The sequence below is a fragment of the Lonchura striata genome, chromosome 19, assembly GCF_050655825.1.
Source record: "Lonchura striata isolate lonStrDom1 chromosome 19, ASM5065582v1, whole genome shotgun sequence".
Classification (NCBI taxonomy): Eukaryota; Metazoa; Chordata; class Aves; order Passeriformes; family Estrildidae; genus Lonchura; species Lonchura striata.
This window is the reverse complement of record NC_140721.1, coordinates 6601552-6625126: the sequence shown is the minus strand read 5'-3', so window position 1 is coordinate 6625126 and position 23575 is coordinate 6601552. Positions and strand designations below refer to the sequence as shown.

At 49.2% G+C, this 23575-nt stretch overlaps 3 protein-coding genes across 3 annotated transcripts; 1 reads left to right on the top strand and 2 right to left on the bottom strand.

Moving 5' to 3' along the window:
• Positions 1–432: 432 nt before the first annotated feature.
• On the bottom strand, positions 433–4786 carry ALKBH4 (alkB homolog 4, lysine demethylase). The gene is made up of 3 exons (XM_021551012.4): positions 4654–4786; positions 3841–4038; positions 433–3401 (listed from the first exon to the last, which is right to left on the bottom strand). Exons 1-3 carry the CDS (start codon positions 4747–4749, stop codon positions 2766–2768), a joined length of 930 nt encoding a protein of 309 aa, XP_021406687.3. The 5' UTR covers positions 4750–4786; the 3' UTR covers positions 433–2765.
• LRWD1 (leucine rich repeats and WD repeat domain containing 1) lies at positions 4689–21611 on the top strand. Its single transcript, XM_077787493.2, has 16 exons — positions 4689–4834; positions 7574–7720; positions 9900–10134; positions 11310–11429; positions 12689–12841; positions 13524–13664; positions 14310–14651; positions 15262–15388; positions 15636–15745; positions 16213–16420; positions 17854–17926; positions 18020–18160; positions 18820–18914; positions 19478–19639; positions 20241–20365; positions 21205–21611. Exons 2-16 carry the CDS (start codon positions 7641–7643, stop codon positions 21343–21345), a joined length of 2253 nt encoding a protein of 750 aa, XP_077643619.2. The 5' UTR covers positions 4689–4834; positions 7574–7640; the 3' UTR covers positions 21346–21611.
• A 284-nt stretch (positions 21612–21895) lies between these two features.
• On the bottom strand, positions 21896–23104 carry POLR2J (RNA polymerase II subunit J). Its single transcript, XM_021551018.4, has 4 exons — positions 23038–23104; positions 22803–22892; positions 22541–22715; positions 21896–22011 (listed from the first exon to the last, which is right to left on the bottom strand). The coding sequence occupies exons 1-4, from the start codon at positions 23088–23090 to the stop codon at positions 21976–21978; spliced, it is 354 nt and encodes a 117-aa protein (XP_021406693.1). The 5' UTR covers positions 23091–23104; the 3' UTR covers positions 21896–21975.
• Between the last annotated feature and the right edge of the window lie 471 nt (positions 23105–23575).

Here is a 23575-nt window from a genome sequence, read left to right as displayed (position 1 = left end):
ACCAGTTTTACAAGAAGTTTAGGGAGACAAGAAACTCCTGTAACAGGAAGACCATTAAAGTTTGTCTTCTGTTAATAATATCAGCTTAGTGCACAAAATTACTTTTAAGAGCCCATTAAGATTAAAACATCTTCATACCTTTCTCAGATTTCTATGGTACTTGACAGTAAATTGTTAATGTTTTGTAACACTGCAAAACAGGATTTTCTGGCTGGTTTTTTTTTCTTTGTTGGTTTTCTGGCTTTTTAGGAGAAAATGTACATAAAGTTTTAAGGAGTAATACTGAACGGATGGATGTGCAATTGCATTTTGATCTAAGGATGATACCCAAGAGGCTGTTTAACAGGTGAACAATGTCAAAAGACTGACACAGCAGTGCCTGTGTAGTGACTAGATTAAGTTCTAGAATTCAAAAACACCAAGAAAAAGTCCTCACTTTTTGGCTCAGTATTTAATTATTTGCATATTTTCACATTTAAGATATCAGCTAGGAAGAGCTGGAATCTTCTGGCAAGAACAGCATCTTCCTGTACAGTTCAATCAAGGCAGAAAAATTCAGCCAGCAAATGCAGAGCACAAGATGAACTAACACTCTGTAAGTTATTGTGGCAATCTGATTCATCAGAATCCATCATCTGCTTTCACTGTGGAGAGAATGGAGCAGCCGGGATGCACGCAGAAAGTGTTTTAGCAGCCTGAGAGCACAAGATAAATGTAAAATTGGAGCACTGGAAATTCGGGCCAAGCATTAATGGCAACACTTGACTGCTGCAGTGTGGTGAGCAGAGAGCAGATCCTTGGAGAGGCTTGGGAGGAGGATCCGGGTGCTGGGTTTGCTCTCTGTGACAGCCCCTGCTAGGGTTCCACCCTGTGTTGTCTGTGCCAGGCTGGCAGGCTCCTCCTCCTGCTTGATCAAAGCCCCTCTGGCCAGCAGCAGCTCCAGGTGCTGTCCTGGGGATGTTCCACTCCCAGGCTGAGCCTGTGGATGCCAGGCTGCAGGAAAAGTGAGGAATTGCTGCTCTCAGCACACTCACACACTGCTTTTGGGTTGGGTTGGAAGGGACTTCAGTGATCATGCAGTTCCCACCCTCTGCCATGGGCAGGGACACATTCCATGAGACCAGGTTGCTCCAAGCTGGCCTTGGACACTCCCAGGGATCCAGGAGCAGCCACAGCTTCTCTGGGCAACCTGTGCCAGGGCCTCCCCACCCTCCCAGGGAAGAATTTCTTGCAAATACCTAATCTAGATCTACCCTCTTCCACTTGCAGCCTATGAGGAATTTCCTGGGACAGAGCTCGCTGTGAGCAGGTGTGGCCTGCCTGTTGTATGTCTGTTTTTGCAGTGAAGAGGGTCCATCAGAGGGGATGTGCTGTGACGGCTGGAACTGCTGCTGGAGCTCCTTCAGGACACTCACCAGCCCACCTGGATGGAGGTTTGGAGTTTGGGACTGCCCATGGGAGCCCTGCTAGTAGGTCCCTGCTGGAATTAGCACTAACTGAACCTGGCTTGTTGCAGCCCACAAAGGGCTCTCTCTGCTTTTATCTGTTGGCTTTAAGCTGATAAAAAAATACCCTGTTTGACCCATCTGATTCCTGGGTGAAGAACTCCCTGCCCTGCAGAAGAGCAGAGGGCAGTGCCCGTGGCAGGAGTGCTTCACTGTGCAGTGAATCCTGTGCACAGGAAGCACTTCTGGGGCAGAGCACAGCAGTGCAGAGATCTGTCTGTCCCTTTCCCTGCCAACCAAAGGCAGGCAGCACTGCCTGCTGGTGGCACGGTGCTGTTTGCTGCTGCAGGTGAGATCGTGCTGAAGGGCTGCCATGGCAGCACTGTGTTTATGAAAGGATCACGCTTCTTCCACAGCACAACTTCATTTTCAAGAGCACAGAAGTTTGTTCAGAGCAGACAGATGGCCTCAGATCAGCTTCTGCTGCAAATGACTACTTGAATCTTAGGTACGAGGCATGATTCAAACCTGACTGCTGGGGGTGCCAGGAAAATAAATGATAGCTGCCAGGGTTGCAGTCTGTTGCCCAGCTAATTCCCAAAATCAGACTCTTGCTACTGAGAGCTGACAGCAGGGTTCAGAGATGACAAATGATCAGAAAATAACACAGGCTGTGCAGGCCTTTGGTCTGATCTCTGTCCAAGCTCGAAGAGTCAGCACTGGCCCTCTGCAAATGCTGCTCTTTGGCCCCAGAAGATATGGGTCACACATGGAATTTATGATTAATCCTCATTTTTAGAGCATGAATCTTCAGCAAAGAATAATTGCTTTAATTAGTTCTCAGTGTTTTGTACTGTCTGTGGAGAGACACCTGCTTACCTTCCTCCCCTGAGACCTGGTCTCTACAGGACCTGTCTGAGGTGGGTGAGGGGATAGTTGTACCCCCAGGGCTGGATGCAATATTCAAACCAGTCTGACAGTATTAAGTATGGGGCAGGAAAGCTTAAAATCTGTGCCAAGGGCTGTTTGATACTCTGTTTGGTATTTCTAACTTTCTTGGGTTCTTTTAAGTGTTTAGGAACTGGTTGTTTGGTTTTTTGTTAGAACACAGATAATGACTGCAACCTCTCTCATTTCTGACTTTGCCTTAAAAACTGCCATTGCCCAGGAGATTTTGAAGCTCACCCCTTTTACTTGTTTGTTAAATCTTCATTTTATTGAGCTTATCTCTGCACACACCTGATTCCTTACGCCCACCTCAGAAATAAACCTTGTCATACAAATCCCATACCTCATTTTACACCTCTCCCAACAAAATGGTCACACGGGTCTCCCTTGAAAGGAAAGAGCGATCTGTAGCAGTTCTTTGCCCTGTTCCTCGTGCCTCCCCCCGGCGCTGAACTCGGCCGAGAGCTCCCTGAAGGTGATGCAGACGCGGCGGTGCTCGATGTGCCTGCGGTGGATGCCGTGCTTCCACTTGTAGCGGGCGTCCCCGTGCAGCACCACCAGCGACCTCTGCGGTAAGAGGATGGCCACACTCACCTCCTTCCCCGGAACCAGCCTTGGCGACAAAAAGCACTTGGTTCCCTCTTCTCCTGAATTTCTGCACGCTGATGTCTGCATGAAGGGCGAAGTGGGACTTAATTCCTCCTTCCTGGAAACGGGAAATAATTGGATGGTGTCCTCTGAATCGCAGGACATGGAGAGCACAGTTTTGGAGAGCAGGTTCAGGCTGACCAGACGCTCCCCCCAGAGCCACCAGTCATCAAAGTGGGGGTCAATGGCAGAGCCCCTCTCTGGTCTGTAGTCCAGGTTACACTGTTCCACAGGTAAGAAACCACTGAGCAGAGCACAGGCCTTCATCTGTGCCACAATCTTCCTGCTGAAACTTGGCAAGCCGGTAAAGCTGCCAGCTTTCAGCCTTTGTTTCTTGAAGTTCACTTTGGGCCCATAGTCCTGTTGGAAAAGAAGAGGGAGGGAAAAGCTAGTGTAAAGGAAAAATCTAGGCCAAGTCTTTTTGGAGAGGCTGTTCCTGCAGAGTTCTGTTCTCATCTCTTTCCAGTGACCTGGTTGCCAGGTTGCAAAAGGACTCAGTGAATCTACATTAATCTCTCTGGATTTATAAAGTAAAACCAAATCTGAACACCCACCTCTTTCCCTTGGAGATTGTGTGAACTTTAATGCTTGAACACACACCATCAAATTCTGTTATGTTATAACTATCATGAGTTTTTGCAAGAAGTTGATTTTAATTACAGGTAATTCTTGACATTGATTCAGGAAAAGCTTTCAAAGGAAAACACTTAATGAAGCATCTCAATATTTTGGCTTTTAACTGAAAACAGCTTTCCTTTTCCAGAGGTATCTAAGATCTGTTGTGCTTTCAAAGTCCAACCTGTTTCTTTCGGCCAGACTGTGATGGTTTCCAGTCATCTCGATCCATCAGTTCCACTATCTCACACTCTTCATCTTCACTAATGAACTCCTCCACCAGGAACACCCCTGGAAAGGGAAATGCCCAGCCAGCAAATTCCGAGTGCTCATTTCCTTTAGCTAGGCCTGTTGCTGGACAGTAAGTGAAATTATCTTCTCCCTGTGGAAATTTCAATGGAAAAGGACAAAGAAAGCAATAAGATATTTCCATTATTTACCCCTGCAACCTTGCTAGTGCAGCATGAAAACTGTACGGTATTCTTGCAGAAAAGATAAATTTTACAGATGGTTTTGGGGAAACAGCTCTTCCCTGCTCTTTCTTTTTCTTTTTTTTTCCAGCTGCAGCATCAACGTGCTGCTTGCTTGAAGCCACTTTTTTTCCCCTAGTGATGTCTTTATCCTGGAAAGGCAGGGAAGAACCGATGATGCTCAGGGCCACAGGTATAAGGAGATTAATGGTGGGCATTGCTGCAGAGATACGGTTTGTCGTAGCGATAAATGCCGAATGAAGAAAGTTGACGAAAATCGCGCGGGCCGCAAGGCTGAGCCGTAACAAATGAACGCGAACGTAACACGCGAGGCTCAGGTGAGCTCCCGCTGGGCTTCCGCGCCTTATTGAGGCCAACAATTCACGGTACCGGCGGGGCTCCGCCTTGTCCCTGCCGTGCGACCCCGGCGTCCCGGCCCCGCTCCGGGCACGGGGGTCCCGCCCCGCCGCCCCGGTTCCTCCGCCCGCCGCCCCGCCCCGCCCCGCCGCCCGCCCCCTCCCCGGTACCTGCGGGGGCGGAGCGGCCGCCGCGGGCCCCTCGCAGAGCAGGCAGGAGCGGATCCCCTTGCAGCCGCAGCCCGCCGCTCCGCCCGCCGCCTGCATCCCGAGGACGCGGCCGCCCCGTCCCGCTGCTCCTCCCGCCCTTCCTTCCTCCCCGGCTCCTCTTCCTCCTCCCCGGCCGCTCCAGGTGAGGGCAGCGGGGCTGGGCGCAGGCCGCGCGGCCGGGCAGCGGGGGTGGAAGAGGGGGGTGCGGGTGGACTCGCGCTCCCAGCAGCCCCCGCGTCGCGCCAGAGCTCCGCGCTGCTGTTCGGCGCCGCGGGGGACGCTGGGAGTTGTAGGCGCGGCGCACGCCCCGCGAGGGCGCCTCAGGCCGCGGCCGGCGCCGGCCCCTCGCGGTGCTCGGAGTCCGGAGGCGGCGGTGACGGGCCGGGACCGCGCCTGCCCCGCCCGGACCGGGCCGGCCCTGCCCACGGGCGGAGCCGCGGCCTGCGCCCGCAGCCGATAATATCCCGCGGCCCGGAGGCCGCCGCGGCGTGTGCGGACAGCCCCGGCATCCGTGGCCTTGTCACCATGGCGGCATGGCGTCCCGGGCGGTGCGGGGCAGCTCCAGGCGGGCACGGTCCGGCCAGGGGATGCCCGGCTGCGGGGCTCCATCCCCAGAGCTGCGGTGGGGCAGGAGCGGCCTGATCCCGGGGAATAACCCCGGCGTTCAGTAGCCCCGCGGTACCCGAACGGCCCTCCGCAGCATCACCGCGGTGTGCGGGATGGGACACGCCGTGTGCGGCCTTCCCTGCGGCCCCTGCCCCGGCACAGCCGGCTCTGGGTGTCACTGTGCTGCCCTGGCACAGCCGGCTCTGGGTGTCACTGTGCTGCCCCGGCACAGCTGGCTCTGGGCGTCACTACTGTCCTGGCACAGCTGGCTCTGGGTGTCACTGCTGCCCCAGCACAGCCGGCTCTGGGTGTCACTGTGCTACCCTGGCACAGCCGGCTCTGGGTGTCACTGCTGTCCTGGCACAGCCGGCTCTGGGTGTCACTGTGCTGCCCTGGCACAGCCGGCTCTGGGTGTCACTGTGCTGCCCCGGCACAGCCGGCTCTGCTGGCACAGCCGGCTCTGGGTGTCACTGTGCTGCCCCGGCACAGCCGGCTCTGCTGGCACAGCCGGCTCTGGGTGTCACTGCTGCCCTGGCACAGCCGGCTCTGGGTGTCACTGCTGCCCTGGCACAGCCGGCTCTGGGTGTCATTGTGCTGCCCTGGCACAGCCGGCTCTGGGTGTCACTGTGCTGCCCCGGCACAGCCGGCTCTGGGTGTCACTGCTGCCCTGGCACAGCCGGCTCTGGGTGTCACTACTGTCCTGGCACAGCTGGCTCTGGGTGTCACTGCTGTCCTGGCACAGCCGGCTCTGGGTGTCCCTGTGCTGCCCCGGCACAGCCGGCTCTGGGTGTCACTGTGCTACCCCGGCACAGCCGGCTCTGGGTGTCACTGTGCTGCCCCGGCACAGCCGGCTCTGGGTGTCACTGTGCTGCCCCGGCACAGCCGGCTCTGGGTGTCACTACTGTCCTGGCACAGCCGGCTCTGGGTGTCACTGTGCTACCCTGGCACAGCCGGCTCTGGGTGTCACTATGCTGCCCAGGCACAGCCGGCTCTGGGTGTCACTACTGTCCTGGCACAGCCGGCTCTGGGTGTCATTGTGCTGCCCCGGCACAGCCGGCTCTGGGTATCACTGTGCTGCCCCGGCACAGCCGGCTCTGGCTGTCACTGTGCTGCCCTGGCACAGCCGGCTCTGGGTGTCACTGTGCTGCCCTGGCACAGCCGGCTCTGGGGGCTCAGTGTGCCAAAGAGAGGGTGATGGCAATGTCCAGTCACTGGTATCACAATTCTATTGTAGACACAGGATCTGAGGGAGGTTTGGTTGGACAAGCCTGACCCCGTGGTTTGACTCTCAGGGAGAACTCTGTTGTTTGAAGGATCAAATCCCAAACAGCTGCTGTTTAATCTGGTTTTCAGTTCAGCTCTCTGTGCTTGTATACAGTATTTCAGTGTATACAATATTGTAGTTCCCCGTTGCTCATCACACAATGTTGCAGGTGCTGGAGGTGTGTGGTGCTGCTGAAACCAAAGCCAAGGACAGCTCAGTGCCCCGTGTGCCCCTCACGATGTGCTGGAGTGGCATTTAGGCAGCACTGATCTAACACAGAATGACAGGAGTGAGCCTGGCCTTGGAGCTCTGTTCTCTTTTATTCCCCTCTCTTGGAATCTGTGTCAGGAGGAGTGGGCAGGCCTGGTCCAGTCATTTTGTGCAGCTCTTTTGGCCCTGTCAGCGCTGTTATTCCAAATATCAGCATATCCCTCCGTGTGTGTGTGTGTCTACTGAAACATCAGTTAATCACCAACAAGACAGAGAACTGTTAATTTTTTTTGTCCTTGATAGGTGTGTCTTTGAATTTCTGCTGGTTAATTCAGTTTTCCAAAATTTTTGGGAATTCAGAAGTCATCAGGCAAGAGTCTGTTCAGGCCAGTGAGCTCAGTGTCACTTTCTTGGGAAAAAACCATTCACAGCAGGTGTATTGACTCTTTTTGTTTGAAAGAGTGTTGGAATTCCTGGAGCAGAGCCCGGGAGAGGCACAAACAGGTACCTGTGATGCTGTCCTGGTCCTGAGTGCCATCACTCATGGACAGCTTTCACCTGCAGCAGGTCTGTCACTCCAACAGCCCCGGGATGTATCCCTGTTGTTTTGGAGATGGATTGGATTAGTGTGCTGGGAGCCTGTGCCCAATCTAATAATAGCCTTTGCCATGTTCATTTCAACCAAATAAAAAAGGTGACTTCCAACACAGCAGCAAAAACAGTAGATAACCTCATACCAATTTTCCCCCCTCCCTCGGAGCTGTTGAAAGCATTTCCTCTAATTCCCATTTGTTTTATCAGGAAGGTAACCAGAAGACATCCTACATCTGACTGATTAGTGGTTCCAGCAGAGAGGTGGAGGTTAAAAATGTCAAAAATTACTACAGAACTTCTTTTGGAAAGAGCAGTTCCAAGATCTACGAGGCTCCGAAAGATCGAGACACTGAAGTAAGTGCAGACAGGCCCATGGAAAATTCCAGATTAATTCAACCTGGCAATGTCTTTTTATCTGTATGTCTTTCTTCCCCTAAACATTTTTTTACTTAAAAAAGAGAGAGTTTCAAAGCACAGAGCTGAGAGGGCATTCCCAGTGCAGGATCAGTGAGCAGTGGTGGCACTGCATTCACTAAAGAAGTTATTGGCAGGTGTCACCTTTTATTGCCATTTCTATTGTATGCTCAAGGCTGGATCCTGATTTCCTAGCCCCCAAGGTATCATCCCTACTCCCAAAGCCCTTGCATCTTTGCTAGCAATTGCTTAATGTGAATAAGAGAATCTTACAGCATGGATTTCAGAGGGTTTTTAAAGTATTTTTGGCATTATTTCCCCTCCATTTCCCTCTCCATCCATCAGTTTCCATCTCTTCTATATCCAGTAATCTTTCTACCTCAAACAAATAATACAAATAAACTCTGAATCACTTAAAAGCCACTAAAATCAGTTTTGTCACTCAGGTCCTTAACAGAGCTCATTGCAAATATGTGTCCTTCCAAGTGTTTAACACAGAGCTGGTCAATTCAAGTGGCTCAGCTGGTCAGTTTGTGGCTGACACCTTTGTTGTTTTTGTTGCTGATGTCAGGGGGGTTTGGGTTTCACATGTACTCTTAAAGTTACTTCTTTCCATTTGCCTTGTGCTAAAGTAATTATTTTTAGTGAGAAACTCACATGTTTCTCTGAGGACTATCAGCTGCAGTAATCTGGATAACAGAGGGTGAGGAGATGTTTGAAGCTGTGGATTTTTGGAGTGTGGCTTTCTCCATGCAGCTTGGTACTGTGATGTGTTTCAGAAAGTCTGTTTGGGGAACACCATTGAGTTTTTTCCCCAAAAGGACACCACAGTCACAGCTCTGCAGCCAGCTGGATTGTCCTTAGCCTTTCTTACCAGCTCTGAGTGGCTGGTTACACTTCTGAGATGGCAAGTGAAGGAGACAGGATCTTGCTTTCTGGATTTATTCATCTCATTTATTCACACTTCATTAATATCTAGAAGCTTATTTTTGTAACTGGTCATTAGAGAAAGAGATTCTGTTTGTTAAAGGAAATCAAGCTTGTGCCCTCAAGAGATGTTGGCTGCCAGGACTGGAAGCTCCCTTTGGAGCTCACCTAAATGATCTAACCAAATATAAATAACCCTGCTTATATTACACAGTTTTCACTTTCTTACAGAGAAGGGATATTTCTTTTCCTCTCACCAATATTGTACCACTTCATCTTTCAGGACAAAGTTCTTCTGTTTTGGTGGCAGTCTTGGGATTTATTAGGTCAATCTCTACATTTACCATTGGAAGCTTTTGCAGCAAAATTCACTGTAAAATAAATGCAAAAAACACTTTTTTTTTTTTTTGGTCAAGTTAGTTCTTTGAAAACAGCCAGATTATTTGGGGACACACTCTACACTTGGCATGAACTGTGAAATAGTAAATGTGGTGCATTCTATGGAGGGTGTAGTGTCTTGAATTGCTACAGCTTGTCCTGTTGAATCAACATTGCACAGGAATAAAATACCAAACCTTTTAGAGGTGTAGTAATTTTTGCCTATAAAATAAGAACTTTTCTGGTGATTTACTGCTCCCAGCCAGCTCAGTTACCCCTAGATTATCTGAATTGCAGGTTAATTGTGCTTTGCCAGACCTGAGTCTCAGATGGTGGCTGTTAGCTCAGGCACATCAGCTATCCCACAGCGTGCTCACAATCCAGAATGCTGCCACCAGTGTAGGAAATGGATTTGAAAGGAATTCTTAAAACTTTATAGAAAGTTGATAGGCTGAAAAACATGTATAAAGTATTGTAACTAAGAAATAAGTTAGTTTTTGATAGAAAGGTGTCAAATTTTATATCTCTTGTGTTTTACTATTTATTGAGATTAATAATAGAATAAAAAAAATTAAAACACTTTTTATTTATTTAATCTTTATAAAAATTTTAAAAACTAACAAAATGGTGCTTCCATTGTAAAGAAGTGATAACTCAACAGATAGTCAAGTTAACCCTAAAAAAACCAACACACCAGAAAAAGTAGGTTGGGTCAGTTGTACCCAGTGAGTTGTGTTGGACTGAGATGCCACCAGGTGTGACTGTCTATGCTATGAAATCAGCATTCATGGGGGGTTTTTTGTTTTGTTTTCAGCCTGTCCAAGCTGCAATTGAAGACTGCAGATTTAGACCCGCGCTTGTTTTCCCGCCTGAGGCACCTGCAGAAACTTGATCTCTCTGATAATTTACTGGACAAATTTCCCAACAGCCTAACCCTCCCTGATCTGCGTGTCCTGAACTGCAACAATAACAAGCTGGAAGATGTAACTGCTCTGAAACAGTTCCCTCTGCTCGAGGAGCTGACCTACGAGAACAATGTGTATTTGACAGTGAGTTACCCCCCTCCTTACATTCAACAGAGAGGCAAACAAACAGCAATTGTGCAAAGTTCTTACATATTGTTCTTGGGCAGCAAGTGCTAGGGCGTTTGAGAAAGCAGCCAGCCTCTGTGTGACATTTAACCACTTTGTGCCACTATTTCTCAATCTGCAGAACTGACTTGCCCAAAACCACTCAGATATTAAGATCTGGGGCCTGGTTCTCTAGGACAAAGTGGCTTATCAGGCACAGTACCTTATGCTTCTGCTAGTGTAAAATACAGGAATGACTGTGTAGAGATGTCCTTACAGAAACACAGAATGGTTTGGATTGGAAGGGACCTTAATGCTCATCTTGCTCCACCCCCTGCCATGGGCAGGGACACCTTCCATTAGAGCAGGTTGCTCAGAACCCCATCCAATCTGGTCTTAAACACTCCCAGGGATGGGGCAGCTACAGCTTCTCTGTGCACCTGTGCCAGCCAGTGCATCACCACCCCCACAGTAAAGAGTTTTTTTCCTAATATCTAATGCTAGTTTCTTAATATCCTAATATCTGTGTTAGTTTTAGTGCCCTCTTGCTCTGGAGAGGCAGGCTGGATCCTCAGATGAGGGCTTAAACTTGGTGATGAGTCCAGTTTAGGTCTTGACTTCTCCCAGGAGGATCTGCTGACTGTACAAGTCAAACATCCAAAACTGATTTTACTTGTGCTATAAACTGGCATCAGCCACTCACCATCCCCACATGCATATTTGCTGTGGCACACTGGCAGTATGTGTGTGGCTGTATGGTGAACTATCTGACCCAAGGAGTTCCTGCTGGAATTCCTTGACTGGAGGCAGGACAGGCCTTCCCTCGTGTTAGAGTTCAAGGATATGAACAGAGCTCCCAGCCTTGCACTCAGGCCCAGCAGAAGAGCAGTTACACAGCCCCCACCTTGTGCTGGATGTTAGCACTGCCTGAGGGCTGGGCAACTCTCTCTGCAGTTTAAGATCCCAACTCATAGAGAACACTAATTCACACATAAAATGTGAAATTCAAGTTAAAAATCCTGAGGAGATTTTATGAAATGGCTTTCCCTTACTAAATATATCATTCTTATATAGGCTGTATTTTAATCAAGGACTAAAGGTAAAGCGAGTACCACATGTACAGATTTTATAACTGCAGTGTTTTTTCTTTCTAGCTCAATGATGACTATAAAGTCATGTTTCTTTTGCAAAATCTTCGTCTGCTCAATGGCAAGGACATAACCAAACTGGCCAACCATGTGAGGCGTGTCAACAGCCATAAGCTCACCAGCAAGGTAAGATGTGGGATATTTCCTTAACCTCTAAACACCTCAAAAATAACTAAATGCTCAGTGTAGTGACAGAACTGCAAACAAGCTTCAAGTGGTTTGCAATACTTGTGGTATGATCTGAGCCCAACCTGCAGAAAGGCCACTTAGGAAATGTCTTACAGCTGCTGTCTCTGGTCACTGCTGGCATCTGCTCTGCCTGTTCTGTGCAGGCAATTTGCCTTTGGTTTAAGTGACAGGAGCAGGGCCAACGAGGTCTGTGTCTGATCCTGTAGTTTTTCAGGTTGCTCTGATCATCATTCAGGAATGGGAGAAGCCTGGTGCTGCCAGAACAACTGCAAACACCTCCCTGTCTAATTTAAGTTACTGTCCAGGCCCGAGGAATGGGAAGAACAAAACCAGGCTCTGGATAATCCTGCTTTTTCCAGCATTCACCAGGAATAAGGATTTGTTCTTTTTTCTTCAGTTGCAAATGTTTAGAACTCTCTTTTCACTCATTTGTCTACACAGTTTAGCTCCTGACAGATTGTCCCCACAAGGCATCATTGTGATTGTGAGCAAAATTATTGTTCAATTATGAAAAAGTTTGATTGGCTGGTTGTTTTCGTGTATTACTGCTCTTACCATTTGTATTCTAGTTAATTGATCTTCTTAATTCATTCTGTGTAACAGTGGGAGAAAACTCAGATACTGAAAACTGGAATGAGTTGTGCTGAGTGTTGTCTGCATAAAATCTGTGAACCTGAAAGGGTCTCTGAGAGCTGCTCAGCCTTTTGTCCCAGACAGCTGATCATGGCTGGCTGTTTAATAAGACATCAAACACTACCCTGTGCTGTTCTTTCTGTGATGTCTGTGCCCCGATGCCTTTCCCTGATGTGATTTGTACCTTCCTGCCCAGTTCTTAGTCCTGTGTCTCAATGTAAAAATGTCTGTTGTGTCCAAATGCTGATGGATGTTACTGCCCACCAGAAACTGCAGTGGGAATCTGTGCTGGCAGGTGAGCATCTTGTAGGTCAGCAGCCTTTTGGAATCCAGGTATCTCTCTAAATGGGTCCATGCTGACAGTGTCTGCTTAGCCACACTCACTCCAGCTTGGTACAGAGGAACTGACTTTCTCCTTAGCTGAAGTGGTCATTTGAACATGAATAAATAAATTAAAGTGGTGCTATCACATAGGGTGCAGCACTCAGGGTTGGTCACTTCTTAAATGCTTTCACAAGTTCTCTTGTGCTTTTCTGTTGAATAAACTCAGTCTTTCTGCCTAGGTTACTGCTCACTGGAAAAAATTCTTCAGTGACCAACTCCCTGAGAAATACACAGCTGAGCAGGCGAAGTCCATCAAGAAAAAGTTCCTGAAGTCAGTAGAGACCAATGTGGTGTACGGGCCCAGCTCACTCAGCGAGTTCACCCGCTGGCGGGTAGGTCACATCCCAGCCCCCTCCTGTTCTCCAGGCAAGGACCCTGCTCCTGCTTCTGCATGGACTGCATTAAAACACTCCATGGATTTGGGTGCTCCTGCTGACAAGTGATGCAATTTTTCTCTTTTTCACTGCTTTGTTAAGCAGCTACCAGGACTAAATGTGCACCAAGTTGAAATGGTTGTCATTAAATATTATTTTTTAATTCATAAGCAACAATGATACTTGTACTACTTAATCAGACTGCAATATCCTTAATACTTAATTATTTGCAAATTAGTTTAATAGTAACTTGTATTCTTGATCAAAGAGTAAAGACAATGACGGAAATGTAGCTGCTCCCAGCGGGGAAAGACACCATTTAGTTTGTAACATTTGTTTTATTTGTTTGTTCATACATACAATTGAGACTTCCATCTCTCCTTTGTCTTGTTTTGTTGCTGTGCTGTTGTTTCCACAGCTGTGTACTCTGAATGCCCATGACAAAGTGAAGTTCTTGGGTCATGTAATGTCAGCTGGGGACTCCACCACTTGTGAAATTCACACAGAATAGTGGGAGCAGATATTAAAAACTCAGCAAAGCAGCTCTTTGTGCCATGACACATCTGAGCTTGACATGCTGTGGCTTTTTTGTCGTAGTCTTTTTTTTTTTTTTTAACATATCCACATATTTGCTTCTCAGGTGAAAATGATTGCAGAAGAGTTTCTGGCACACTCACTAGGTCTGGAGTTAAACTCTGATACAGAACCAGAGGAAAAGACAGATGACAATGAGGAAGAAAGCACAGAAAGCCCCAGTGAAGCTGCAGAAGATGTGGCTCGGGTAGGTGATTTTTCCAGTTACATTAGCCATGTTCTTTCTGTTACCTGGGAATTCAGCAGCTCTTGTCAATTCACATTGATGACCCTTTGGCAACCACAGGGGCAGTCTCAGGCTCCAGCTGTATCCAACAGCTCAGGATTCTTCTTTACAGATAGATTGAAGCTTTCCCAGAAATGTGAAGGTGGAGTTGCTCCCTCAGAGAGCTTCCATTCTCATAGGGGACCAAAAACATTTAATGAGTGCAATCCTACTCACTCTACCTCTCCTCTAGGAAGAGATGTTTTAATTAGAGACGTGGGCTGATGCCTGGCCAGGCTCTGCTGGTGTTTGCCTGCTTAGAAATGGCTGCAGACGGAACGCCTGTGGTCCATAGGCCAGATTTGGTTTTCCACATCGTATATAAACTGCAAATAACTGAGACAGGGGAAGGGAGCCGAAAAGAAGGCTGGCTGCATGGCTTTCATTAGCTTCTGCCTCTAGCAACCCTGCAGCTCTGAGCTGTCTGATCCCTGGAACCCAGTCTATAACCGTGGGAGGATACTTGCACTTGAATAATTAATGTCTTTAACTTACAAATTATCTGCACATCTCAGGGAATCTAAAAACCTTCTGCAGAACCTGACAACATGACAACATGCCTTACAGGTCACAGTAACACCCAGCAAGAGGAAAAGAAATCATTCAAAATCAAGCCCTGGAAAGAAGAGGTCCAAGACCCAGGCAAACACCAAGGAGGAAGCTGCAGTTAATCCCAGAAAATCCACTCATGTGGAGGATGACCCAGCTCCTGATAAACCAAGAACATCAAACCAACCAGCCAAGGAGGCAACCCCTGAGCAGGGAGCTGAAGGGACACAGAAGAATGGAGAGCAGTTTCCCAAGGGGCAGAGCAACAGAAGATCCAGCCAGATGACTGGGGAACAGATAAGCCAGGAGCAGGACAGCAGCGTGGTTACCTTGACCCCCGTGAAGAACTCCAAGCGCAAGGTACGTCCATCAGCACCCTTGGGACTGGCTTTGGGCCTCTTGGTTTAGAGTGGGAGGAGCTGCCTTCAGGTTTCTTCAGAGCTCTGCACAGCTTGGAGCTCATAGTTGGCCAAATATATTGTGAGTTTTAGTTTGGTTTTTTTTGTCATTGTTTTAAATCTCTCAGAGGCACCAAGGGAGAGGAGGAAGCCCCCGGGAGACCCCAGTGGATCCCCTCTGGGGGATGGATGGACCAGCGCTCCGAGGTGGTGCACTGACAAGCTGTGCTTAGAAATGGGACTGGCAAGCCTTGCTCTCAACTCAGGGGCTGCATGGGGAAAGGTGTTTCCCCCTCAGCTCGGGCCAGTGGGGATCTAAAGGGTTTTCCAGGTTTCTCTGCTGTAGGAAATGGGGTTCTCTGCTGGGGTCTGCTGTGCACATCTTTGCTAAACAGTTCCCTGCTGCTTTAGGAGCACTGTGGCACCTCAGTCTCTCCTCCATAGCACAGACGGGCTGAAAAGTACTTGAGTTTAACTCAGATTGCTGTGTTCAGCAGAGGGGTCTGTCAAGGCAATCACAGGCAAACCATGTCAGGGGAATGAATTTTCTAAATGTGGATGGTTTATTGTAGGAGGATGTCAGTGCAGAGCCATTGCATTTTCTTCAGTGTCACAGTAAAGGCAACAGCCACGAGGATTTTAAAACGCAGCTCTGGTCCTGTGTCTTCGAGCCAGTGCTGGACTCTGGAGCCAGGAAAGGTGAGCTCTTAAAGAGGTTTGCAGGATTCCCAGAACCACCTGGCTCTGGAATCCCAGCGGACTCCATGCCTCAGACCCCTGCTCCTTCAAGCTGTAGTCTCCATTGTCAGGAAGAGACTTGCTTACATATTTCTCCTTTGACTTTGAAAACAGGAGACTGGGAGAGCACCAGACAGTGATAAGCTGCAGTCTTCATGTGTTATCCCTGAACCTGGGAAACTTCTCACCCATTATTTTCCTCTTTCAGATCCCATTGTGAGCTCCTCCAGAACCGTGGCAACCTGTGGAGGGGAGTCTGTCTGTCTGATTGATTGTGAGACAGGGACTGTGCTGAAAAAGTATAAAGTGGCTACAGAGGTGGGTTGCAAGTGGGAAGGGTAAGCATTGAATGGGAATATCTGTAATAATTACAATCTGCGTTAATACTTATTACAAAGAAAGTGTTAGTGTGGAGAGATGTTAGTCTGAACGTGTTAGTGTGTAGAGATGTTAAGATGAAGATAGATAATAAAAATTGCTTGCTTATCCTTTTAGCCTGGTTTGGGTTTAATTTTTTATTAGTTTAGGATATTAGCCTGCCAGTCCTCACGCAGGTGTGTCTGGCTGCTGAACCTGCTTGACAGCACAGAGAAATAAACACCCTCTTTCTGTAGTTTGTGTTCTTCTGAGAGCTGTTTTGAGTTTTGATGCTCCATCTTAAATAGTTGTGTCATTTCACCGGAGTAGCACTTGTGACAGTTGTCTTTTCTCTGAGCTAACAGCCACCACCCTGCTGGCTGTTGTCTGTTCTCTGTCACCCCAGTCTTGTTTTCCTTGTGTCTCAGGAGTTCTTCAGCGTTGCATGGACAACCCTCACAATGGTGATCGGCGAGAGCCGCAAGAAAGCTCACAACATCCTGGCAGCTGCAGGGAGGAGAGGCATTGTCAAACTGATCCACGTGGCAGCCGACTTCTGCTACGGAGAGATAAAGGCTCACAAAAAGCCCATTGCTACTGTCTGCTTCAGCCCAACCCAGGAGACCCACCTCTTCAGTAAGTCTGCTTCAGAATCCCTGGTTTTAGATCTATGTGGAAAGTCAGGGCTTCCTTAACAAGGGGAGTTGTCACCAGGGCAAGCAGGGACGCAGGAACAAAAGGCATGGCCAGGCACTAGGAAGAGAACATTGTTACTCTCCTGTGGCAGCAATCTCCGGCAGGAACAGCTTGTTTCAGCCAGAGCCTGCCTCTTTAGCTGAGGTGCAGCAGCTCCTGTTTCTCCCTTGGTGGCTCTCAGGGTGGCTGTCACACACACATTAGCCACAAACAAGCTCAGTAGTGGATCTGTTCCACAGGGATGAGTAAGAAGAATGGCAGAGCAGGCAGCTGGGAGCCAGGCAGTGGCAGGGCTCTCCTCCAGCACAGCAGCCTATTATGGGCTGTTTGGTTTCATTTTATCCAACAATGTGCTTAATTGACTTGGATTTTTTTAATGTGAGTTGTATATGCCTCGACAGATTTCTATTCAGGTCCTGATGTCAAGGAGAGCTTTGCCACACACAGTAGGGCCCACAGAGGCTGTGGCTCATGGACTGGTAATGAACCATCATGTTACAAATTGCAGCTGCATTGTCAGGCTGTACCCTGAGCTGGTACAGAGCCATTCAGGCCACACCTGCACCCCACAGCACATTGTTTCTCTTGCCTACAATTATCCACATCCTGGAGTGGTTAAAGTGCTACATGAACCATTGAAAGTGGATTTTTTTTTTTTTAGAATAGGGGATACTTTTCAAGAAGCTCAGGAGTGCCAAAAGCAGAAGCAGAGGAAAGGATAAGGAGCACAGCCATATAATGGTGTGGACAGCAAGACTCGTTATATTTCATAGAAGAATTTAGAGTAATTAAGGGAGATTCTTTGCATCTTTTCTGAGGAGTGGACACCAACAAACTCTGAGTTTGAGGGCTGCCATCTGATGAGGGTCCAGGTTACTCAGAGTAATCTGTTAGAATTGCTTCTGCTTCCAGGGTATAAGCTTGGTGGCATCCTTTGTGAGTGCCTTACTTTCCCAATGGGAGCTGCCGTGGATGTGAACACAATATGGTTATGTGCAATAAAGTGATGTCTGCCTGAGAGTAGAGGTTGGAGCTCATATTTTAGATTCCACTAGAAGCCTTGACCAGAAACGAGCTCAGAGGGCCACTAGCTAAAGACCTTGTGAAGCCACAACTCAGTAATGGACACCAGGAAACAAACTGTTTTATCTGCCCCTCTTAGAGCACAGGATAAGACCACTAACTACTGACTGTGCATGTGTGAACAGTGTCTGGGAAGTACTGGGCCAGGAGCCCTGGGGACTGCTGCTGTGCCTTAATGAGCTCTCTGGAGCCTTAGAGGGTGGCTGTGACTCAGGCAGAATTGCCAGCTAGCAGGAGAAGAGCCAGATGAGCAGTGGTGTCCCTACCTGCTTCTGTTCTGTGTCCCACAGCTGCATCCTATGACAAGCGAATTGCACTCTGGGATATTGGGATTCCAGACTGTGACTACAATTTCAAAGCAAGGTAAAGGTTTAAAAATCAGATGTGGCCAGCCCAAGAGCCTGTAACTATCACGTCACAGCACCACTTAACTGCTTGTTCTCTGCTTTTTTTTAGCCAGCTGCTGGTGCTGGAAACCGCCTCTGTCCCCCTACGGATTGCCCTGGTCCCCACCTGCCCAGAGCAGTACCTGCTGGCAGGCTGTGAAGATGGCTGTTTTGCCTGGAATATAAAACTGGATAAGGGACAAAAAAGCAGGTGAGAACCACAAGTTGGGGGTGTGCATTTGCTTTCCAGAACAAGAAGGGATAGTCCTAGCAGAGGCTTGATTTCTAACTGAGCAAAAGCAGCACGTCCTACCAAACTTAAAACATCCTCCCCTTCCCAGAGTGGCCAGAAAAAACAGGAGCATGATGCTCAAGGACTGTTCAGAGCTTGTATTAAAGCTGCAGGTGTTGCAGGCTGCTTTGCAGGAAGGCTGGCAGGAGTGTAATCCAATACCCCAAAACTTAAGGGTGTGTCATCTCCAGGTAGTGTAACGGAGTGTAAACTGTTGGATCGATTTCCAGGGTCACAGTGAGGCCTCCCCTGCTCCTGGTATGTAAGGTAACCCAGGAAACTGGGGCCCTGTGAGAGCTCAGGGGAAAGTTAAGAGGAAGAAGCAAGTAAAGTCATGCCCTGCTGACAAATACCCTGATGCCTGCAAAAGAGATGGAGTGCAGCAATCTCTTGAGCAAACAGGCTTCTGCTGTACTACTAAACCCAGGTGACCAAAAGTGTAAATTCAAGTGGGAATTCACCTGAGCTTGGAAAGAGACTCACTAACAGACAGATTTCCTTCTGGGTTCTGCAGCCAGGTGCCCTTTCACTGCTGGCTGTTCAGGACTTGGCTGATTTCACCCTTCCCCCTGCTCTAGGCCTTTTGAAGCCATATTCCAGTTTCCTGGTGAGGAAAGCATGACAACATCTCACAGGGTTGATGGTTTGGCTTTTCTCAATGATGATGTTGTTGGTGAGTATAAACACAACAGCACAATCCCAAAAACAGTGGGGCACTTCAGCATGTGCAGGGTGAAGCCAGCATGACAAGCAGAGGGGCTGAAAGGGGTGTGACAGCCTCTTTAGCTTTTGGGGGGCTGCACAGGATGGAGTTGACTTCCAGAGTCACTTGTCTTTCCCAAAAATATGGCCTATAGTGCACACCCATGCTTGGATGGGACCAGAAATCAGCTGGACACATCCCTGAGAGCACACATGGCCAAACAGTGCCAATGTGGAAGGGAGAGAGTCTCTTTCTCCTCAAGGGCTGGTGGCTCAAGTATTTTTTTTCAGGGGAACTGTGGGTTTCACATCATGGGCTGGCTCTTTCTGAACAACAGCTCAGGAACATAAGCATAGCACTGAAAATCTCTCTGCAAGCTCCAATAATCCTGAAATAAGGTAAAACAGGTGCAAACAGTTGCTGCTGGATCAGATCCCATGGTTTGAAACCCATATTCTGGATGGACCACCTCTGTCTCAGTGCACTTTGCTTCCCAGCAGCTGCCACAGCCTCTCCCTTCCTTTCTGCCCTAGTTTCCAAGAGCTCCAAACCAGGATGCATATACTTGTGGAGCTGGAGCAAGTCTTTTGATGCCAAGGGAAAAGGATGCCAGCGGACAATGTCTGCAGTTATTCTGGCTGAGCTGGAGTGGTCCACAACAGACATGTCCTACCTGACACTTAGCACCTGCCCAGGTAGGAGCACTCATTTCCTGGGAAATGCTTTGCCCAGTTGTCCATGGCTCTGCTTTGATCCATGGGAGCTGGAGGCAGAGGCTTGGATTTCAGAGCTTTGCTCTCCCCCTGCAGTGCAGCTGGGTGGAAATAACCCCAGTAATAAATAATTACAGCTGCACCTTCTCCCTGATAAAGGGGGACAGTTGAGGCTGAGGGGTCTTTCTTGCACAGGTTTTCAAAGCACAGAGCTCAGGGCTGGGCCCTGTGGAGCCACTGGGATGCTGAGTGCATCTGTGGGCAGCGATGTCACACACTGGGCAGCTGGGTTTGGAGACTGACAAGGAACAAATAAACCTGATCCAGTCAGCACTTCCCAAAACCAGTCTAAAAAAAGTCAGGAGAAATCCCAAAGCATTTAGCACTAGCTTTTCTACACTAAACATAGCTGGTTTGTCCTCAAATGAATTCTTTCAGAGCAAGGTAGAATCATATTTTTGTGCCAGTAAGAGAATTTTGCTGAAATATGGCACCCTCCATTGGGATCCTGCAGCTGTCCTTTACAGCAGAACAGACTCCCAGCTCCACACTGGTTTCCCAGCTTTTTCTTCTGCTCTGACAGCAAAGGAGTACGTGTTCTGTGGGGATGAGAAGGGCAGTGTGTGGATGTACAACCTCTCCAGCTACACCACGGCCTGGGGCTCTCCGAAGGGGAAGCGCTCGGAGCGGAGGATCTCTCCCACACAGGTAGGGCTGAGGTGCTCTCAGGGCCTCCCTTCCACCCCAGGGCAGCTGGTCCCACTCTCCTGAGCAGGCTTATCCCAGAACGTGCCTTCTGTTCCCACAGCTGACCCTCACAAATCATTAAAAGCGATATCCAAAGCGTGGCCAAGGCCATTCACTGGGATAGGAATGAGGAGCTGCAAAGCAAATCCATCACCCCCTGCAGCTCCTCCTAAAACAGCCCTAAAAAAGTGGAGAGGAACACAAAAGCACAGCTGTGCAGGCAGCACATCCCCCAGGGAGGGGAGGGAAGCCAGAGTGAACATCCCCTGGCAGGAGAGGGCTCACTGCTTCCCTATGCACACTCACCCTTTTTCTGCCCAGCATTTCCCTCTGGAGACAGCTGGGCAGGCACTGTTCCCTTGCCTGTCCCTCTGAAAGGACAAGCACAAACACTGCAAAGGCTCTCAGCCACTGCGCTGGAGCTGCATTAGAGGTGTGAAGTCACACAGTGTTGCATTATTTCTTCCCTATAAGGGTTATTCAGGGAGCCACCATCCCTGGAGGTGGCACTCCGAGCTCTGCTCTGGGTGACAAGGTGCTGCTCAGTCACAGGCTGCACTCCCTGCTCTGGGAGGTCTTTTCCAACTCAGCAATTCTGTGATTCCTCAGGTTTTGTGGAAGTGCATTGCCAAGCCACCTATCAGTTCCTCTGGGACCGAGGTGTAGCTGTTCTCAGCTGTCCCTCCCTGTGCACTAAGCCCTTTAGGAACATCCCACAGCCCTCAGGAGAGGGAAGAGCCCATGCCTGAGGGTGCCCAGGGCCCCTCAGACACGTCCCCACCCCCTCTGCTCTCCCACAGATCCTCAAGTGGCCAGAGCTGCGGGTGAACGGGGAGCAGCCCCCCGAGATCCTGGTGAACAACGTGGTGGCAGACCCTGCCTTCAGCTACCTGGTTGTGCTGACCAGTGTGAACATAACAGCCATCTGGAAGAAGTCCTAGGCCCCTGTGCCACAGTCCCACCCCCGTGCTGTGACCTAGTGCAGTATTAGTGACTGTTACCATGTGCCCATCGACCTTTTCTAGAGCAGCTTTATGTGCAAGATGGAGAAAATTAAAAAAAAAAAAACAAAAACAAAAAAACAAGGTAAGAGTTTGTTAAACTCATCAGTTCATTGTAAACATCCGGTTTCTTTTACTGTTAAGTTTTCACAATTTGTGCATTTGTTTTGTAGAAATGACACTTAATAAAACAAAATACCAGTTCAGCTGGCAGTGCCTGGAGTTTTTGGCAGGAAAAGCAGAGGGTTCACTGAGCAGCTTCTCATGCTGGAATTGCACCTACAAAAACCTCCCCAACAGCCCAGGACAAATATTTGCCTCAAGGCTCCAATTAGAAAACTAAAAATCACTTTAATGACTTATCTACCAAATCCAACACGATGTTTTATCCTCCTGGCAAAGTGCCTGTCTGCTATGAAAATAAAACCAAAACTCAAAATATTGCTGCTGCTGTCAAAAATTAAACAGAAGTGGGACAAGGGGAAAAATATTTGCCATGAATGGAGGTTTAAATATTTAATCCAGTAACAGACACGTCATTCTGCCTCAGAAGTAACAGTCTGCTCCATTTTACTCAATTCCTTCTTGTTTGTCCTTAATAGCAACCTGTAAAGCAAAAGCAAAAATACACATGGTTAGACAAGAGTTGTTACTGAGCTGCAGGTTGGTGTTTAATCATTCCTGACTCTTCTGTGAATCACAACCCAGTGGAAATCTCTACAGCAAGCAGAATACTGAAATTAAAATCAAAACTTATTTACAATTTGGTGCCTTTTCTCAGCACATCAGAGGTACTGTTTCAGTCACAGCCTCCCTGAATTTTTCTGAGTAAGATTAAATCTCAGGATTAGGGGGCTAAATCAATAAATAAACTGAGCAGAAGCGATGAGAGGTGAAAATATGGGCTCAGAGCTTTGTCAGAAGTAGAAAAAAGAAAATAAAAATGCACTTAAGAGCAGCCAGGCTTTGACAGCAGCTGAACAACACAAGGAGGGTGGCTTGAATTAATTCACCAACCTCAAGCCAGCAGCTTTAAGACACATAAAAACAGTATAACAAGGCCAAACAAACAAATAAAAAAAAAAAATACAAGTATAACAAGGCCAAAGAGTTTTAAGGAAAACAGTGCCCTTACCCTGAACCTCTCTTCCAGCAGGGAGAGCTCACTGATCAGGTCCGTGATGGCATTGGTGAAAGCTTCCTGCGGGCTGTAATCTGGGGTGGTTTGGACACGGATGATGATTTTATGTTCCAGAGGGTGAGGGACCTTGTACCCTGCGAACAGCACCTGCGGGTCCTTGAGCAGCTGCCTGGGACGGAACAAAAACCCAACCCCGGGAAATGAAGGGCAGGAAAATCCCAAACCTCCCCGCAGTCTCCTCCCCGCTCCAACTTACGACTTGATGATGTTCCCGAGCGTGTGGTCCTCCTTGTTGATGGTGAACAGGCAGGCGTTGGGCACCTTGGTGTCCTTGTTGATGGTGATCCTGAGGTGTTACGGGATGCAGGGGTGTTAGCGATCCGTGCGCGCCAGGGCACGGCGGGGACTGGGGGGAAAGGCCCGCTTCCCCCCGCTCCCAGCCCCCCGCGCTCTGATCAGGGTTAATTACTCGCCCCCCGGTATCCCCTCACTTTTTCTCGCCCTCGAAGAGCAGGAAGGACTCGAAGGCCGGCGGCGCGTTCATCGCGCCGTTGCTATGGCGGCCGCCGCTCCGCTTCCGTTACGTCACTTCCGCCCGCCCGGGGCGCCGCGCAGCGCCCCCTGGCGGGCGGGAGGACCCGCCGCAGCAATGGCGGCGGCGCCGAGAATGGAGGCGGCCGCCTCAGAGCCCCGGCCGGGAAGGGAACACACACCGGTGACACCGGCAGCGGTGTCCCCACTGGAGCACCACGGCCGTGACCAGCTGGCACCAGCAGCAGGGCCATGAGCAGAGACTCCAGGGCTGCCACCGCTGCCACAGCAGGCCACCAGAGCCACCAGTGATGGCAGCAATGCTGCCAGCAGCAGAACCAGCAGCAGGAGGGCCCTCAGAAATGGCACCAGCAGGGACAGCGAGCAATGGCAACATCAGCAGCGCCACCAAGAGAACCCCCAAGCAGGCCACCAGTGGTGCCACCAGTGATGCCACCAGTGATGGCACCAGCAGGACCCTCAGAGGTGTCACTAGTG

Excerpts from the sequence above, each read along its gene's own strand:
- ALKBH4 (XM_021551012.4), bottom strand. The coding sequence starts at position 4,749 with ATGCAGGCGGCGGGCGGAGCGGCGGGCTGCGGCTGCAAGGGGATCCGC. Across the intron at positions 4,039-4,653 it reads CGGCCGCTCCGCCCCCGCAG|GGAGAAGATAATTTCACTTA; the intron begins GTACCGGGGAGG and ends AAATTTCCACAG. Across the intron at positions 3,402-3,840 it reads AGTCTGGCCGAAAGAAACAG|GACTATGGGCCCAAAGTGAA; the intron begins GTTGGACTTTGA and ends CTTTTCCAACAG.
- LRWD1 (XM_077787493.2), top strand. The coding sequence starts at position 7,641 with ATGTCAAAAATTACTACAGAACTTCTTTTGGAAAGAGCAGTTCCAAGA. Across the intron at positions 15,746-16,212 it reads AGTATAAAGTGGCTACAGAG|GAGTTCTTCAGCGTTGCATG; the intron begins GTGGGTTGCAAG and ends CTTGTGTCTCAG. Across the intron at positions 17,927-18,019 it reads GACTACAATTTCAAAGCAAG|CCAGCTGCTGGTGCTGGAAA; the intron begins GTAAAGGTTTAA and ends GCTTTTTTTTAG.
- POLR2J (XM_021551018.4), bottom strand. The coding sequence starts at position 23,090 with ATGAACGCGCCGCCGGCCTTCGAGTCCTTCCTGCTCTTCGAGGGCGAG. Across the intron at positions 22,716-22,802 it reads CTCGGGAACATCATCAAGTC|GCAGCTGCTCAAGGACCCGC; the intron begins GTAAGTTGGAGC and ends GTTCCGTCCCAG. Across the intron at positions 22,012-22,540 it reads TGCTGGAAGAGAGGTTCAGG|GTTGCTATTAAGGACAAACA; the intron begins GTAAGGGCACTG and ends TTTGCTTTACAG.